At 42.3% G+C, this 16,137-nt stretch overlaps 1 protein-coding gene across 2 annotated transcripts in view; it reads left to right on the top strand.

The window, feature by feature from the left end:
* The window catches only part of ARG2 (arginase 2), a 33,135-nt gene that overhangs the window by 11,440 nt on the left and 5,558 nt on the right, over positions 1–16,137 (top strand). For both annotated transcript variants that reach the window (XM_055289061.2, XM_055289062.2), the window contains exon 3: positions 12,727–12,904. In XM_055289061.2, the coding sequence (XP_055145036.1) occupies positions 12,727–12,904 (178 nt within the window). The remainder of the gene's footprint in view (positions 1–12,726; positions 12,905–16,137) is intronic.

The raw sequence follows: 16,137 nt of genomic DNA, 5'->3' as shown, positions 1-16,137 counted from the left end.
CCAGCTAACTTACTTATTTATTTTTAGATACAGGGTCTCACTGTGTTGCCCAGGCTGGTGTTGAACTCCTGGCCTCATGTGATCCTCCTGCCTCGGCCTTCCAAAGTGTTGGGATTACAGGTGTGAGCCACTGCATCCGGCCTACGTCCTCTTTTTCTAGCTACTCCTTACATGTTGGTGTTCTCAGGATTCTGTCCTTGATTCTCCTGCTTTATCCTGTCTTGGTTGGCATCTGCTTCCATGGCTTTACTGTCACCTGTATGCTGATGCCACCCAAAGCTCTATTTTTTTTTAATTTTTTGAGACTGGGTCTTGCTCTGTCACCCAGGCTAGAGTGCAGTGGTGTAATCTTGGCTTACTATAGCCTCTACCTCATGGGCTCAAGTAATTCTCCCACCTCAGTGTCCCAAGTAGCTTGCACCACAGGCTTGTGCCACCATACCTAGCTAATTTTGTTTATTTTTTTCTTTTTGATTTAGAGATGAGGTCTCACTATGTTGCCCCAGGTTGGTCTCAAACTCCTAGACTCAAGCAATTTTCCCACCTCAGCCTCTCAAAGTGTTGGGATTACAGGCGTGAGCCACTATGCCCAGCAAAAACTTTATCTCTAATACTTATTTTTCCTCCTAACTGCAAACCTGTATACAGATGTCTTCCATGTATCTTATCTTTTTAACTTTTTGTTATGGAAGTATTCAAACATAATGAAAGTAGAGATGGTAACATAACTGACTTGATATATCCATAAACCAGCATCATCACCAATACGTTGCAATGTTTTTTACACCATCTCCAGACCATTTTGGAGTAAATCAGACATCTTGTTTCATGGACTGGACAGCACCTTTGATCACACACAGTGTATCCTAACTTTATTATGGCCACCCAGAGGGGAAACAGACTTCTCATATCTTAACACAGGAGGTGGTTTTGCAAATTGGAGCAAGGTGCCCACTATTTGTACCCAGGGGAGTTAGGCTCTTACCCTTCTGTAGGAACTGAGAGGTTGAGGCACTATCTCCCTAAATGTTTGCATCTCCAGGAGATGGCTTCCTGGGTCCTTGAAGAAGCATTCCTGGGTTGTGAGACTTGTGGAGAGGCCTATTTAGTCGTCATGAAGATTCACATAAATTTGAAAAGCACAGAGAAATTATGAAATAAAAGGGAGGAAGGGAGGTCTCTTTATTTTCAACAGGGAGAATTAAGCCTCTTAATTATTATTATTATTATTTTTTGAGGTGGAGTCTCTCTCTGTCACTCAGGCTGAACTGCAGTGGTGCGAACTCGGCTCACTGCAAGCGCCGCCTCCTGGGTTCACGCCATTCTCCTGCCTCAGCCTCCCGAGTAGCTGGGACTACAGGAACCCGCCACCACGCCTGGCTAATTTTTCGTATTTTTGGTAGAGATGGGGTTTCACCATGTTAGCCAGGATGGTCTCGATCTCCTGACCTCGTGATCCGCCTGCCTCGGCCTCCCAAAGTGCTGGGATTACAGGCGTAAGCCACTGCGCCCAGACAAGCCTCTTAATTTTTAATTAGTATTGTTCACATTGCCTGATCAAGTTACACTTTTTGGGTTTCTTTTGTTGTTTTTTGTTTTTAAGTTTGAGTTGAATTCAAATGAAGTCCATATTGCTTTATACTTTAAGACCTTTATAGGTTCTCTCTTTTTTTTCTTCTTTGCAGTTTATTTAGAGAAGAATCTAGGTCATTTGTCTGCAGAATTTCTCTGTTTAGATCCCTGCGGTGTCCTATGACATGTTCTATGGCGATGTATACTTCATCAGAGGTGACATTTCAGCGATACTGTCAGCCATTGACTATTGCCTAGAATTATCCATTTACTTGTCTCCATGTGCTTTCAACAGGATAGTCTCTAACACATCAATGTCAACATATCCCAAACTGAACTTATCATCTTCTCCCTCCCTTCCCATGCCCCTCTATTGCTGGACTCTCTGTTCCCTCTCATTTCTTTCTTTAGCTTCCTGTGGCACTCTGCTTCTCCAGATCATTTTCTACACTGCTGTCTGAGCACTAGATCCAAAATGCAGATTTGATTTTTCTTCCCTGCTTAGAAACCATAGTTGTTCCCCACCACATTTAGGACCTGGGCCTTGCCCCCTCCTCCTGCCGCATCTCTTTGCAGTCCTCTAGGTGCACTCTGGGTTCAGAGGAATTGTGCATTGTTCTATAGGGCTGAAGGTATCCTCTCCTCCTCAGTAAGCATTTCCTCCTCCTCTCTTATTCCTGGCTAATGTCTTCCAGACTCAGATATTGCTGCTTCTGAGAAGTTCTCCTGACCCTTCTCTTCCTGGGTCTGTTCCCGCCACACCCTTTGCACATCTGGTTCATAGCAATTAGCACTGGGCTGGGCTGCCACTTTCTCTGCCTGACATCTCACCAGCCTGTGACCTCCTTGAAGTCTGCACCATACCTTATTTCTGCATTCCTAGGATTTAGTGGAGTGCTAGGCACACAGTATACTTTTGTTGAAGGAAAAAAGGGAGCAAAGCATCTTAGCTTTCTCCTGTAACTTCATTCACAAAACAACCCTTGATGAGTCTTCCCAAACCAGTATTTTGCTTCTCTGAAAATGATCTGCTACTTAGAAGCCATCTGGTCTCCCAGATTTTTTAAACGTATGACTCAAAGGATAACTGCCATATATCAAACTTTAACTCTTGCAAGCTAAATGTTAGTAGGGGCCAGGTGCGATGGCTCACACCTGTAACCCCAGCACTGTGGGAGGCCAAGGTGGGTGGATCACTTAAGCCCAGGAGTTCAAGACCAGCCTGGGTAGCATGGCAAAACCCTATCTCTACCAAAAAAAAAAAAAAAAAATTAGCTGGGTGTGGTGGTGCGCTTCTGTAGTCCCAGCTACTTGGGAGGCTGAGTTGGGAAGATGGCCTGAGCCTGGGAGATGGAGGTTGCAGTGAGCTGAGATCACACCACTGCACTCCAGCTTGGGCAACAGAACCAGACCGTATCTCAAAAAAAAAAAAAAAAAAAAAAAGCTAGTAGGCAGTAATAATGAGTTACTGCTCCCTTTTTTGAAATACATTTTTAAACCAGAACATCAGTAGATAATGACTGCTTTCTTCAAGTAAGGCTGACCTCTAATTACTTTAGACAGATGCCGCATTGTTATTTTAATATCCAAAATAGTACAATTCAGAGGCAGAACCTAAGAGATTACAGTGGTTGCCTTAAATAATTAACCTTTGAATAAATTTACTTATCCCTCTCTATTAATGACCAAACCTTGGAGGAAGGAGATGTTACAAGGGCTGGTTGGAGCTGTCTCCTCTGAAACTCTGAAGAAATGAACTGGGACAGATATCTCAAGACACATGGTTCTTTGGCTGGGTGCACAGTGGCTCATACCTGTAATCCAGTATTGAGAATAAATATATGTGGTAATGCTCAGCTTTGAAGGGAAGAAAAATGGACCCTTCCTGGCTCCCTCCTCTATGCCAAGAGAAGAGAACCACAGCCTAGAAAAAGTAGAAAACACCTTCCTGTGTGACCCAAGAGTTGAGTCACCGTAGGTTGTGGCATTGTGGTTAGGGATTTCAGAGAAGTGGTATTCTAAGATTTACTTAGCCTTGCCTTTGTATTCTTTCATAGGGAATGTAGGAAATTCAAACTACGTGTGAGAGCAGGACTCTTTAAGAGCCATTCCAGTGAGAAATCAGTGGGCCTGCATTTGTCTGCCACTTCTTTTTTTTCTAGTAGGGATGGGGTCTTGCTATGTTGCCCAGGCTGGTCTTGAACTCTGGCCTCAAGCGATCCTCCTGCCTTGAATCCCAAAGTGCTGGGATTACAGGCACGAACCACCATGGCCAGCCTGTTTGCTACTTCTCACCAGAAACTGTTTTATCAAAATGACATAACAATATTACAGATTTTGGGAAGTCTTAGGTTACACCATCAGTTTCAAGGAAAAGGAAAATAATAGGGTGGGGAGAAAAACCACAAAGATGCCTCATCCAGTTGAACTAATCTGTAATCTCTAGCATGCATCAGGTCTTTCCTTGTTATCTCATTGAAACCACTGTGTGAGGTAGGACAGGTTTAGAAACTGAACCTGACTAGAGATCTGAACTCTCCTAGGAAGTTAGGGGGCAGATGGCAGGCATTCTTTTCTTTGCATCTAGTGTAGCATTTGGCTAACTAAGGCTGTCTGAGTATTCTGTGCTTTCAACCCAGATAGTAGGGAATGCAGTCTGTCTGGTTTGAGGTTTCTTGGGCAGACTCACCAGGATGCTAGACCAGGGTCTGGGGCAGGGAGCTACCCATCAGAACTGGTAACTTGCAAAGCTGTAGTCGCCAGCCTGATATGTCTTCCTTTAAATCCTTTCTGGAACAAGGCAGAGTGTAAACATTTTTTTTTTTTGAAATGGGGTCTCACTTTGTCGCCGTGGCTGGAGTGCTGTGGTGCGATCTCGCCTCACTGCAACCTCTGCCTCCCGGGTTCAAGTGATTCTCCTACCTCAACCACCCAAGTAGCTGGGACTATAGGCATGTGCCACCATGCCCAGCTAATTTTTGTATTTTTAGTACAGATGGGGTTTCACCATGTTGGCCAGGCTGGTCTCGAAGTCCTGACTTCAAGTGATCCACCTGTCTCCCTCCCAAAGTGCTGGGATTACAGGTGTAGGCCACTGCACCAAGGTGTAAACAATTTTTAAACATCACATGCTCTAAAAAACAGTATTTTATCCCTGGGGACTGTTGCTATTTCTTCTTCTCGTTAGCTACTGGAAAGATTGAAGTTTTATCAACATGTTAACAGTAGCAGGTCTTGTCTTCTCAGAGGAGCTAAACAGTCTCGTTCTGAATGGATATGCTTATGTGACTTCATGAAGCCAGAGCAATCCTCCTCTTACCTCCACCCCTGCCTGTGCTGGAACCAGGTTCTAGGGTGCCATCAGCTGAAAGTCTGTCTCAGAAAGCCTGAGCTGGTTCATTATGGTCTACAGGTGCTCAGAGGGTTGACATGAGTTTGGTTCAGAGGGGTGTACATTCCAAAGCCTATCTTTAGAAGATGACAGCATCTGTTCTCCTTAGGCAAGAAGGACAGATGTAGCTGGAGAACTAATTAGCAGGAAACATAACTGGTGTTGTAAATCATCTCAGTTACTATCTTGAACTAAATTTTCAAGTGTATTTTGCATTCATATATATATATATATATATATATATATTTTAACTCAAGGATCACATTCATGCAAAGGCATCTATTAACACCATGTTTGTATCATTTGCTCTTGAGGTTAACACAGTCACTTTCCTTGAGTCCCCAGTGCCACTATCTCTGCCCGTCTTTCTCAGTCATGGTCCTCACTGCCTCTGAGAAAACCTACCTGCTGCGGAGGCAACATGAGAGCAGAGTGGGGAGGAAGGAGATGTTACAAGGGCTGGTTGGAGCTGTCTCCTCTGGAACTCTGAAGAAATGAACTGGGACAGATATCTCAAGACACATGGTTCTTTGGCTGGGCGCACGGTGGCTCACACCTGTAATCCAGCACTTTGGGAGGCTGAGGAGGGTGGATTGCCTGAGGCCAGGGGTTTGAGACCAGCCTGGGCAACATGGGGAAACCTTGTCTCTACAAAAAAATGTAAATTAGCCAGGTATGGTGGCACATGCCTGTAGTCCCAGCTACTCTGGAGGCTGATAAGTGAGAATTGCATGAGCCTGAGAGGTTGAGGCTGCAGTGAGCCATGTTTGTGCCACTGCACTCCAGCCTGAGTGACAGAGTAAGACTATTTCAAAAAAAGACAAGGTTCTTGAGGTTGTACAGTCTTTGGGAGTTAAATGCACCAAATAAAATTCAGATCTCTGCATTTTATTGGTAGTAACCAGACGAGTTTACCTAAATAACAGTCTCTTCAAAGGTTATTACCCAAATTACATTTTATGGATAAGAGAAATTCTACTTACTTCAAATGGCCTGAATTAACCCTGGCATCCCCCATTCCCCACCCTCCAGTTTAGACTTCTAGTAACATTGCAACTTTATTTTTAATAAGCTAGTATTTCAGGTACAAGCTTGTTCTAAGAATTAGCAGTCACATCCCTTTAAAATTCCAGGAACTCGGCCGGGCGTGGTGGCTCACACCTGTATTTCTAGCACTTTGGGAGGCCAAGGTGGGTGGATCACCTGAGGTCAGGAGTTCCAGACCAGTCTGGCCAACATGGTGAAACCTGTCTCTACTGAAAATACAAAAATTAGCCGGGCATGGTGGCAGGCACCTGTAATACCAGCTACTCAGGAAGCTGAGGCAGGAGAATTGCTTGATCCGGTGGGTGGAGGTTGCAGTGAGCCAAGATCGTGCCACTTCACTCTAGCGTGGGTGAAAGAGCAAAACTTCATCTAAAAAAAATTTTTTTTTTAATTTTTTAAATTAATTTCCAAGAATTCCTTTTGCATGGGGCTAAATCTGCCATGTATAATATTTGAGTCTGTAACTTTAAAAGCTATTAGTACCCTCTCAGCACCAAGTGAGGATGCAGAGTCTTTGTTTTTCTCCTGATTTCACTGACTTGTTATTCCTGACAAGTCACAAACATTTATATCCTATTCATATTTAGAAACAATTTGGAAAAACTGCACACTAAGAGGCCCCTAGCTTTTCTCCATGTCTGTTATTCTACCAATGGGCTGCCTGTGGCTCAGCAGACCCTCCTTGTGTGTCAGCCCACTTTGAAACCCATCTCTCTTGACTTGCTAGGAGCCCTGGTAGCAACAGGGGTCACAGCAGTAGGGAGAATGGGATAGTCTTATGCTGTCAAAAAAAAAAAAAAAAAAACACACACACACACACACACACAAAAAAAAAACCTCACTCATCACGTAATCATATATGAGTCTCTAACCAAAGGGTGATTCAGTTGCTGTTAAACAGTTGGAGCTATTCAGCCTTGCTGAAATTCTTCCTCTGCAATGTGTGGATAGTGATACCAGCAGAGGATGTGAGAATGAGCACATATCTGTAGAGCTGTGTAGCACACTGTGTAGCACAGTGTGGTGTGTAGAGGCGGACAGTTATTATCCATTTCCTGTCTGTGGGTTTTTTCGGGGATTTACTCACTAGCCCTGAAATAGAAGTGCTGTTCACAGATATTGCTAAGGTCAGGTAAGGCTGTTTTGATTTCTTCCTTACCGCCTGGTTGCATCATTCTGTTGATGCACTTGCGTTCCTGTTCCACTCTGATAGAGCCTGCAGAGGTTTATCAAGGCCAAAGGTAACATCTGGGTCTGAAAGAGCAGAGTAGTACTCGGTGTATTTTATTACCAGCACTCAGGAGAGAAGCAACAAGGCTGTGTCAGTGTATAAACAGCAAGTGAAAAATGAGAGCCTTTCACATTGTTCCAAATCTGTTTGACATGAGAACTTCCTTGAAATTTCAGGCTCCTCTTGGCATACAATGTCCTCTTAAAAGAGAAGAAAGAGCAGCAATGAAACACTAGGTCTCACCTGACCTGGACTTACAGATGAATTGACCTGATGCACAGTTAGAGAAAGGGAAAGTTCCCTCAGGCATAGCAGCCAGACACATATTCCTTACACATTACAATGTTTGCATTTTTCATCATTACCCTAAGCTTCTTGAAAAATTAGTGAGACCATTTCTTATGACCTATGAACCAGAAGAATTTGCCACAGCACTCTGATAAAGAAATAGCTTTAAGGCTGGGCATGGTGGCTCACACCTGTAATCCTAGCACTTTGGGAGGCTGAAGTGGGAGGATCACTTGAGGTCAGGAGTTCAAGACCAGCCTGACCAACATGGCAAAAACTCGTCTCTACTAAAACTACAAAAATTATCTGGGCATGGTGGTGCATGCCTGTAATCCCAGCTACTTGGGAGGCTGAGGCAGCAGAACCCCTTGAACCAGGGAGGTTGAGGTTGTAGTGAGCCGAGATCAGGCCATTGCACTCCAGCCTGAGCAACAGAGAAAGACTCTGTCTCAAAAAAAAAAAAAAAAAAAAAGAATAGCTTTAATATTACTCAGTTCATCCTGCTGTTACAAAAAGTTAACTTCTCATCAACCTCCTCACTCCTCTTAAAAAAACTGTAGCAGATGGGTTACAATTCATGTTTTCTACAACAACATACTAGAACCAGGGTTCAGACAATCCTAGAACTAGGGTTCTGTTCTACCAGTCCTTTGGGTACTGGTAGTACCCAATACTATTGGCACAGTGGGCATTAGAGGAGAAAGTTCTTAAGAGGTGACATCAGGCTGGCATCATGTATTTGTTGATTCAGTTCTGTAATTAACTAGAATAGTTTAACAGAAATTTGTAATCCTAGAGCAACTTTCATATTTTGTTCTTAAAGGTTATGGCAGTAGAATAAAAAAGTACTCACTGTTGCATAGATTGCTAGCTGTCCACCAAAATCCATTCGCATTCTCTTCTGGACATAAGCTAGACCTGCATTTGCTGGCCAGTGCCAAAAGTGAGCAGGAGTAATGTGCCACTTTCAGGCCAGAGTCTTGAAAAGAGGAGGTGTGCTTTCTCAATGCTTTCTTCCTTTCCTGTTGCCTTGAACCTGGGGAGACCTAGACTTAGCCACACAGATGGCAAAGTCCTAGGCATGGGAGCCACAAGCCAGGTCTCTGAATTACTGCATAAAGGAAAGCCTCCTGCTGACCTGGAATACCTATGCTGGATGCTAAACAAACAAGAAATAAACTGTGTTTGAGCCATTATTTTGGGGGAGTTGCTATGGCAGTTAATTTACTCTAATAACCTTACTTAAAATAATATTATGTATTATGCTTATAACTAGGCCAGGCATGGTGGCTCACACCTGTAATCCTAGCACTTTAGAAGGCCATGATGGGAGAATTACTTGAGCCCAGGAATTGGAGACCAGCCTGGAAAACACAGTGAGACCCTGTCTCTACAAATAATCCAAAAAAAAGAAAAAAAATGATTAAAGTCTGAAAGGATACAGTAGTAAAACCTGGGGAGTAGGTTTTGGACCTCTATTATACACGTTATCCAATTTTACAGAGAATTTCAAAGCAAAACAGTGCAAGTACAAACTATTTGTCATAGGAGTTCTTCTTTGACGCCCCTGATCCTCAGTGAACTTCCCCTGACTCCTTTAGGACTCACTGTCCCAAGTCCTTACGTGGCACTGAAACTGTGCAAATTATAGAGTTGAGTTGGTTCTTCCTGAATATTCTAGGGGGAAAAAAGAAAGAGCAGAGTTGGGAGCAGGAAGGTAGGCCATTCAGGCAGGGCCTCTCAAGGTATAAATCCCTTTAGAGGGGGCTGGCCCTTAGCTTTGTGGATGCAGAAACACAAGGTTGCTGAGTGCATAGCTCATCAGGCTTTCAGACCCACAGACTCATGCTAACCATGCTGGATCAACCAAAATGCCCATGCATAATTATGTTAAGCAGTAGTCTATCCAGTGTCCACTGTCTAGAAGCTCTTGCCCATATTAAGGCATGTGGGAAACCAACTGAATAGTCAGAAGGCTGTTTGGTGAGATGGCATCGGAGTAAATGGAGTTAGACAATGTGGACAGAATCCACCACCCAGGTTGGGAATTAATCTGATGAACCCCCGACAGAAGTTAGTACCCTTCCAGCACCTGTAACGAGAGCAGAGTGGTGGCCCGAATTAGCGACCAAAATCCTATGAAATTCAATCTCTTCCTGGGATGTTGCTGTAAGATTGCCAAATTCTCTTTAGGTTCATTTTTCGGCTTTGTGCAGCTTTTTTCTAATATAAGTGAGTACTGTTTTCTGTCGCATTCATCTGAGCCTACATCCTGGTTTGCATGACTGGACTTGGGTAGTCCCCAAGTTCTGTGACTTATCCACTGGATTGAGCACTTTAATTCCCCTGTATTTCTTCTTGGTCATATGATGATTGAATGAAAGTGCTTGGCAAATAGTTCTGAAAAGTTAGTTAATATTATTTAACTCCAGTTTGGGGCCTTTTATATGACTATTCCTTAAAGTGCAATGACCAAAATATAAATTTATGAAGATTATAAATCTTTTATAATTGTACACCTAATATTATAAAACACCAGGCATACCCTGGTGTCTTACATCTAGTAAGAACCTAATGGTTGATGTGATTTAAGGAGAGAGCTGAGATAAACATGGAGCTGAAAGTAGAAACATCCAGGAATTGTCCATTCAAGATCTGTACAGTACGCTGGGTGCAGTGGCTCACGCCTGTAATCCCAGAACTTTGGGAGGCTGAGGCAGGTGGATCAGTTGAGGTCAGGAGTTTGAGACCAGCCTGGCCAACGATGGCGAAACCCTGTCTCTACTAAAAATACAAAAACAAATTCACTGGGCGTGATGGCGCACACCTGTAATCCCAGCTACTTGGGAGGCTGAGGCAGGAGAATTGCTTGAATCCAGGAGGTGGAGCTTGCAGTGAGCCGAGACTATGCCACTGCACTCCAGCTTGGGTGATAGCACAAGACTCTGTCTCAAAAAAAAAAAAAAAAAAAAAAATCTGTGCAGTCCAGGATTGTGTTGTCAACGAGGAAAGACTTGATATTGACTTGAAGGTTAATTAAAGCTTTCATTCTCTTAAGTCTAAAATATCCTCTCCATATTTTGAGATTTGGTGAAGTCCATAATGACTTTACTCATACCTTTTTGTCTTTTTTTTTAATAAAAGATTTTTATAGATGTTTAATTTGGTTCACATTTTTCTCTTGGTTCACAATGTCTTTGGCCTGTTGTCATATTTTTCTCCTCCCACCCCTGCTCTGCTACCTTTTTATCTAGTTGTCTGGATCTTCTCCAGGTTGGGGCCTTTTATATGACTATTCCTTAAAGTGTAATGACCAAAAGATAAATACAGAATTCTTGCTGTAGGTGTATCTCACCTTTAAGAATAGGTCTGGGTGACACAAGGGCTGGGGAAGAAAAAAAGAATAGGATAAAGTTTTCTGTCTTGTTTCCAATATCTCTTTCAGTGGCAATTCCTTGGTTGGCCTCATGGGTTTTTGTTATGGTCACTGCTCCTCAAATTTTTATATTTCTTCAGAATTTTGGCTTTGGATTGAGTTTGGGTTCAAGAGGTAGAGCTCAAAATTATAATTTAAATTCATGATGAGTCCATGCTGCTCTTAATCCAAACCTTTAACACAAATCTCTGCAAATATTAAGATATGCCATGTCTATCTCGTTACTGCCCCTTCCCCACCAATACCAGGACCCTAAGAATACAATCTATGTCAACGTTCTGTTCTCTGATAGTTCAGATCCCTTTTTGATAGAGTCACATTATTTAGTCCTCACCCTAAATGTAGCATCCAACTTAGGTGGGAAAATATTCAAAGCTGTGAGAATATAGCACTAGTTCTTAAAGTGTTGGACTCATGAGGAATTCCTTAGGAGACAAATTGCATAGTAAAGGATAGAGGTTGAGCATCCCTAATCCAGAAATCCAAAATTGGAAATGTTCCAAAATCTGAAACTTTTTGAGCACCAATGTGACATTACAAGTTACCCTGAACACACTGTATTAATGGTATGTCATATTTTCTGCTGTTAAGTACTTATGTGTGAAAAAGTAAGAAAATAACTGCCTATCAGTAGCATATAAATTCAGAGTCAGGAAGATGGTGATGCCAAACAATCAGACTGTCCACATGGGTGGCTGTGATGGTGACACCTTTGTTTTCTGATGGTTCAATGCACACAAACTTTGTTTCATGCACAAGATGATTTAAAATATTATATAAAATTACCTTCAGGCTATGTGTATAAAGTGTGTATGAAACACAAGTTTTGTGTTTAGACTTGAGTTCCATCCCTAAGATATCTCAATATATATATAATGCAAATATTCCAAAATCTGAAAAAAAAAAAATCTAAAACACTTCTGGTCCCAAGCCTTTGGATAATGGGTACTCAACCTGTACAAACTTTGGAGCCAGATGGCCTAGATTTGGATCCTGATTCTGGTACTTAACAGCTGTGAAGCGGTTACTTCTCTTTGCTTCAGTTTCCTCATCCACCGAATAGGCACATTTTAGTTGCCTCACAGAATTGTTCTGAGTCTTAAGTAAGAATTTATGTTAAGCAGCTAGAACAATGGCTGGGATCTTGTAAATAATCAATAAATATTAGATATTTCTTTTAGGATGTTTCAGATTGGCTTTTTATTTATAAAAGTTTATAAAATGTGAATTTCTTGGCCAGGCAGGGGGCTCATGCCCACAATCCCAGCACTTTGGGAGGATGAGGCGGGAGGATCAGTTGAGGTCAGAAGTTTTGAGACCAGCTGGGGCAACATAGCAAGACCCTACTTCTACAAAAAAGAAAGTTTAAAAAAAATGAGAATCTCTTTGTGTATTTTTGCTAAATTAATAGTACTTAATTTCCTTTAAAATTGTTGGTTCTTAATTTTCTTTAAAATTGTTGGTTCTTTCTGATATTTTATTTCTACTCTATCACTCTGGGATATCTGAGGTCTAATTGTTAATCATTTTTTTATTGTTGGGTTAAGTCAATCGATATCTCTTAGTTTCAGTTTCCAACATCTGCAAAACTATTCATAATAGGATCGAGATAATCTTCCCACAATCATTTGACATTTTAAATTTTACTGTGACAAAATGATTATGATGTGTACTTTGTCACGTATTATCATTGTGGCCCAGGCTAGTAAGAGTTGGAGATAGCACAGAAAATTCATTTTGTCATCCCTCATTTGCTTCCAGGCTGCCACCTAAAAGACTTTGGAGATTTGAGTTTTACTCCAGTCCCCAAAGATGATCTCTACAACAACCTGATAGTGAATCCACGCTCAGTGGGTCTTGCCAACCACGAACTGGCTGAGGTGGTTAGCAGAGCTGTGTCGGATGGCTACAGCTGTGTCACACTGGGAGGAGACCACAGGTAAGCTGGGAGCCAGGCGTGGTGAGGGGCTGGATTGATTACATGGTGCTTGGGGCTCATCACTTAGCTTCTTTATCTGTTTCTTCATCTGGAGAAAAATACCCTACAGAATTTTTAGGGCAGATATTAAAATAAACAGCAGGCATTTAAATGTCTAAGATCCTGAGCTGCTCAAGGGGCATTGTGGTTTTCTTTGTATGACACATTGTACAGTAAGAACATGTACATTCTGACACAGCAAGTTCAGAGGTATACTAGGCAAGGTTCCTAGGCACTGTGTTAACATGCTTGTCTCCTGGAAAGCTTTCTTGAGACACTATGTTATGACTTTGGAAAATTAGAAAGATCCATTGATAGGCTGAATTTGAGAGTTTTTGTTAGCATTTCTGCTAATAGACCTGTTAGAAATCCCCTTTGGCATGTTACTACATTTTCTTTCTTTCTTTCTTTCTTTGAGACAGGGTCTGGCTCTGTCGCCCAGGCTGGAGTACAGTGGCATGATCTCGGCTCACTGCAACCTCTGCCTCCTGGGCTCAAGCCATCTTCCTACCTCAGCCTCCCAAGTAGCTGGGACTACAGGTGCATGCCACCATGCCTGGCTCATTTTTGTATTTCTTGTAGAGATGGGTTTTGGCCATGTTGCCCAGACTGGTCTCGAACTCCTGAGCTCAAGCGATCCTTCTGCCAGGGCCTCCCAAAGTGCTGGGATTACAGGCATGAGCCACTGTGCCCAGCTGTGGATACATTTTCTGCCTCCACAATATGGACCCTAGTGACTCATGCAATCAGTCCCTTGATCCTGTCTCCTCCTGAATCAGCATGTACTTTATTGAGCACTGTTCTGATATTTTCTCAGCAGTGCTAGAGATTGCAGGAAATTTGTGATATATTAATGCCTAGATGAAATAAATATACATGGAATAAACAAAAATATTGAATTCTACAGAATTTCAAAGGAGGAAGAGATCAGTCTGGACTAAAACAGATTTCACAAGGGAATGTGATTTGAACTAAGCAATGAAGGTCTTCGGTAGGAAAAAGGCACTGAAGTACCAGGAGTATTGAGCACTCCATACATATTCTCAGTTAATCCCGCTAACAATGCTAGGTGGTAGATATGGTTTTATCATTTACTGCTGGAAGCATGTAGGGACAGAGATACAAGAACTTATCCAAGGTGGGCACAGTGGTGCATGCCTGCAGGCCCAGCTACTCAGGAGGCCGAGGTGGGAGGATCGCTTGAGCCCAGGAGTTTGAGGCCAGTCTGGGCAACACAGTGAGATCAGGTCTCTTAAAAATAAATAAATAGGTAAGAAAGAAAATATAACTTATCCAAGGACTAGAACCAGGAAATAGAGCTGGGATTCAAATCCAGTGTGACTCTTCTGGTGATTATTTTCCCTGAGGTGCTGAGAGAGCTTTTCAGATCACTGAACAGAAATGAAATCTTTGTTACATCTGGAGAAGCAGGTAGATTCCTCCTTGGGAGTAAAAAAATAAAAATAAAAAAAAGACTCAGGTTGAAGAAAATGGTCACACCCAGGTTCTCTACTGAGATGACTAGGCCATTCAATTAAATCAAGCAGAGGGCAAGTCTCCTGCCGCCTTTCTCAGTGTGGTCTCTGGAAATTTATTTAGTCTGTCTGCTGGTCTGAGTTCTGGTCAAGTCTCACTGTTTGGGGACCACTGATCAATGTGATTACCACAGATCTTGTTTTCTTTTCCTGTGGCTATCCATATTGCAGCCACGTTACTGCTTACCAGCTCAATGTTAAAGCCTAGACAATATGAAATTATGGAGAGGAAGGGATAAGTGCATAATTTGAATAGCTGTTGAACATTTTCAAGAAGAAGCATTTTTAGGTCACTGCTCCTTTTATGTAGTATAACATATATTACTACCTTAATCATCAAAGCAACTCTGATTTACACAGGCCAAGTATTATTATTATCCCTATCTCACAGAAAAGGAAACTGAAATCTAAAGAAATTAGATGCTTTGTCTTCAGACACACAGCTATTCCAGGACTAAAACTCTAGTATTCTGACTTAATCCACTGCCTTTTCACTAGACCATGCTATTCCTCAAAAGACCCAACCACTGTGGGACATGGCACCTAGAATAGCTGTCTCATGCTATATTGACCAAGAAGGATGGTTGCAGTCCTAAGATGCTTAAGCTGCATTTCCCATCTATGTCAAATTCCTTGGTTACTGGGAAGCTTTCCAACATTTATTTCATCAGGTGTATTCTTAGAATTGAGACAGAACAGTTGGCTAATGTAAGCAGAGCCCAAGGACAAAGGCAAAAACAGAAATACACTTTAACATGGTGGGCATGGTGGCTCATGCCTGTAATCCTAGCACTTTGGGAGGCTGAGCCAGGTGGATCACTTGAGGTCGAGTTCAAGACCAGCCTGGCCAACATGTTGAAACACCGTCTCTACTAAAAATACAAAAAATTAGCCAGGCGTAGTGGCGTGTGCCTGTAATCCCAGTTACTCGGGAGGCTGAGGCAGGAAAATAGCTTGAACCCAGGAGGTGGAGGTTGTAGTGAGCTGCGATTGCACCACTGCACTCCAGCCTGGGCAACAGAGCGAAACTCCGTCTCAAAAAAAAAAAAAAAAAAAAAAATTGAATGCCATGCTAATATATATAAGGTAACATGCAATACATCTTTTTACTCAGTGGTCTAAATTAGGTCTTTAATTGGTTTACCCTGTTAATGTCTCCAAGAGCTTTTCTTTCAGATTTTGTTGAGTCGTTACCTATAGACTGTACCATTTACCTAGATTTTTTTTTTCATTTTTGGAGACAGGGTGTCACTATGTTGCCCAGGCTGGACTTGAACCCCTGGGCTCATGTGATCCTCTCACCTCAGCCCTCTGAGTAGCTAGGATTACAGGTGTACACCATCTCTCTGGCTTAACTTGATTTCATTCATTGAACAAATATTTGAGGTTCTTTTCTGAGCCAGGGCTAATGGATAAAATTACCTGGATTTGGGGACAGCAGTGACATCTGTCACACTGCAGGGTAGCCAGTCACCAGCTTTGAATCTCTAGGGCTTTATATTTCTTCCTGTCTAAATCACTCAAGTTTAATTTTTGGGAACTACAACTACAGGTCTTGCCTCACCCAAACCCAGCCTCCATCTAGGCCCTGGCTTTGCCCTGTGGAAAGGGTATAAGTTGTTTTGGCTGAGGACATTTGTTATTGGTCATGTTTGCCAA

The sequence above is a fragment of the Symphalangus syndactylus genome, chromosome 8, assembly GCF_028878055.3.
Source record: "Symphalangus syndactylus isolate Jambi chromosome 8, NHGRI_mSymSyn1-v2.1_pri, whole genome shotgun sequence".
NCBI lineage: Eukaryota > Metazoa > Chordata > Mammalia > Primates > Hylobatidae > Symphalangus > Symphalangus syndactylus.
This window is presented reverse-complemented; position numbering and strand designations above follow the sequence as displayed.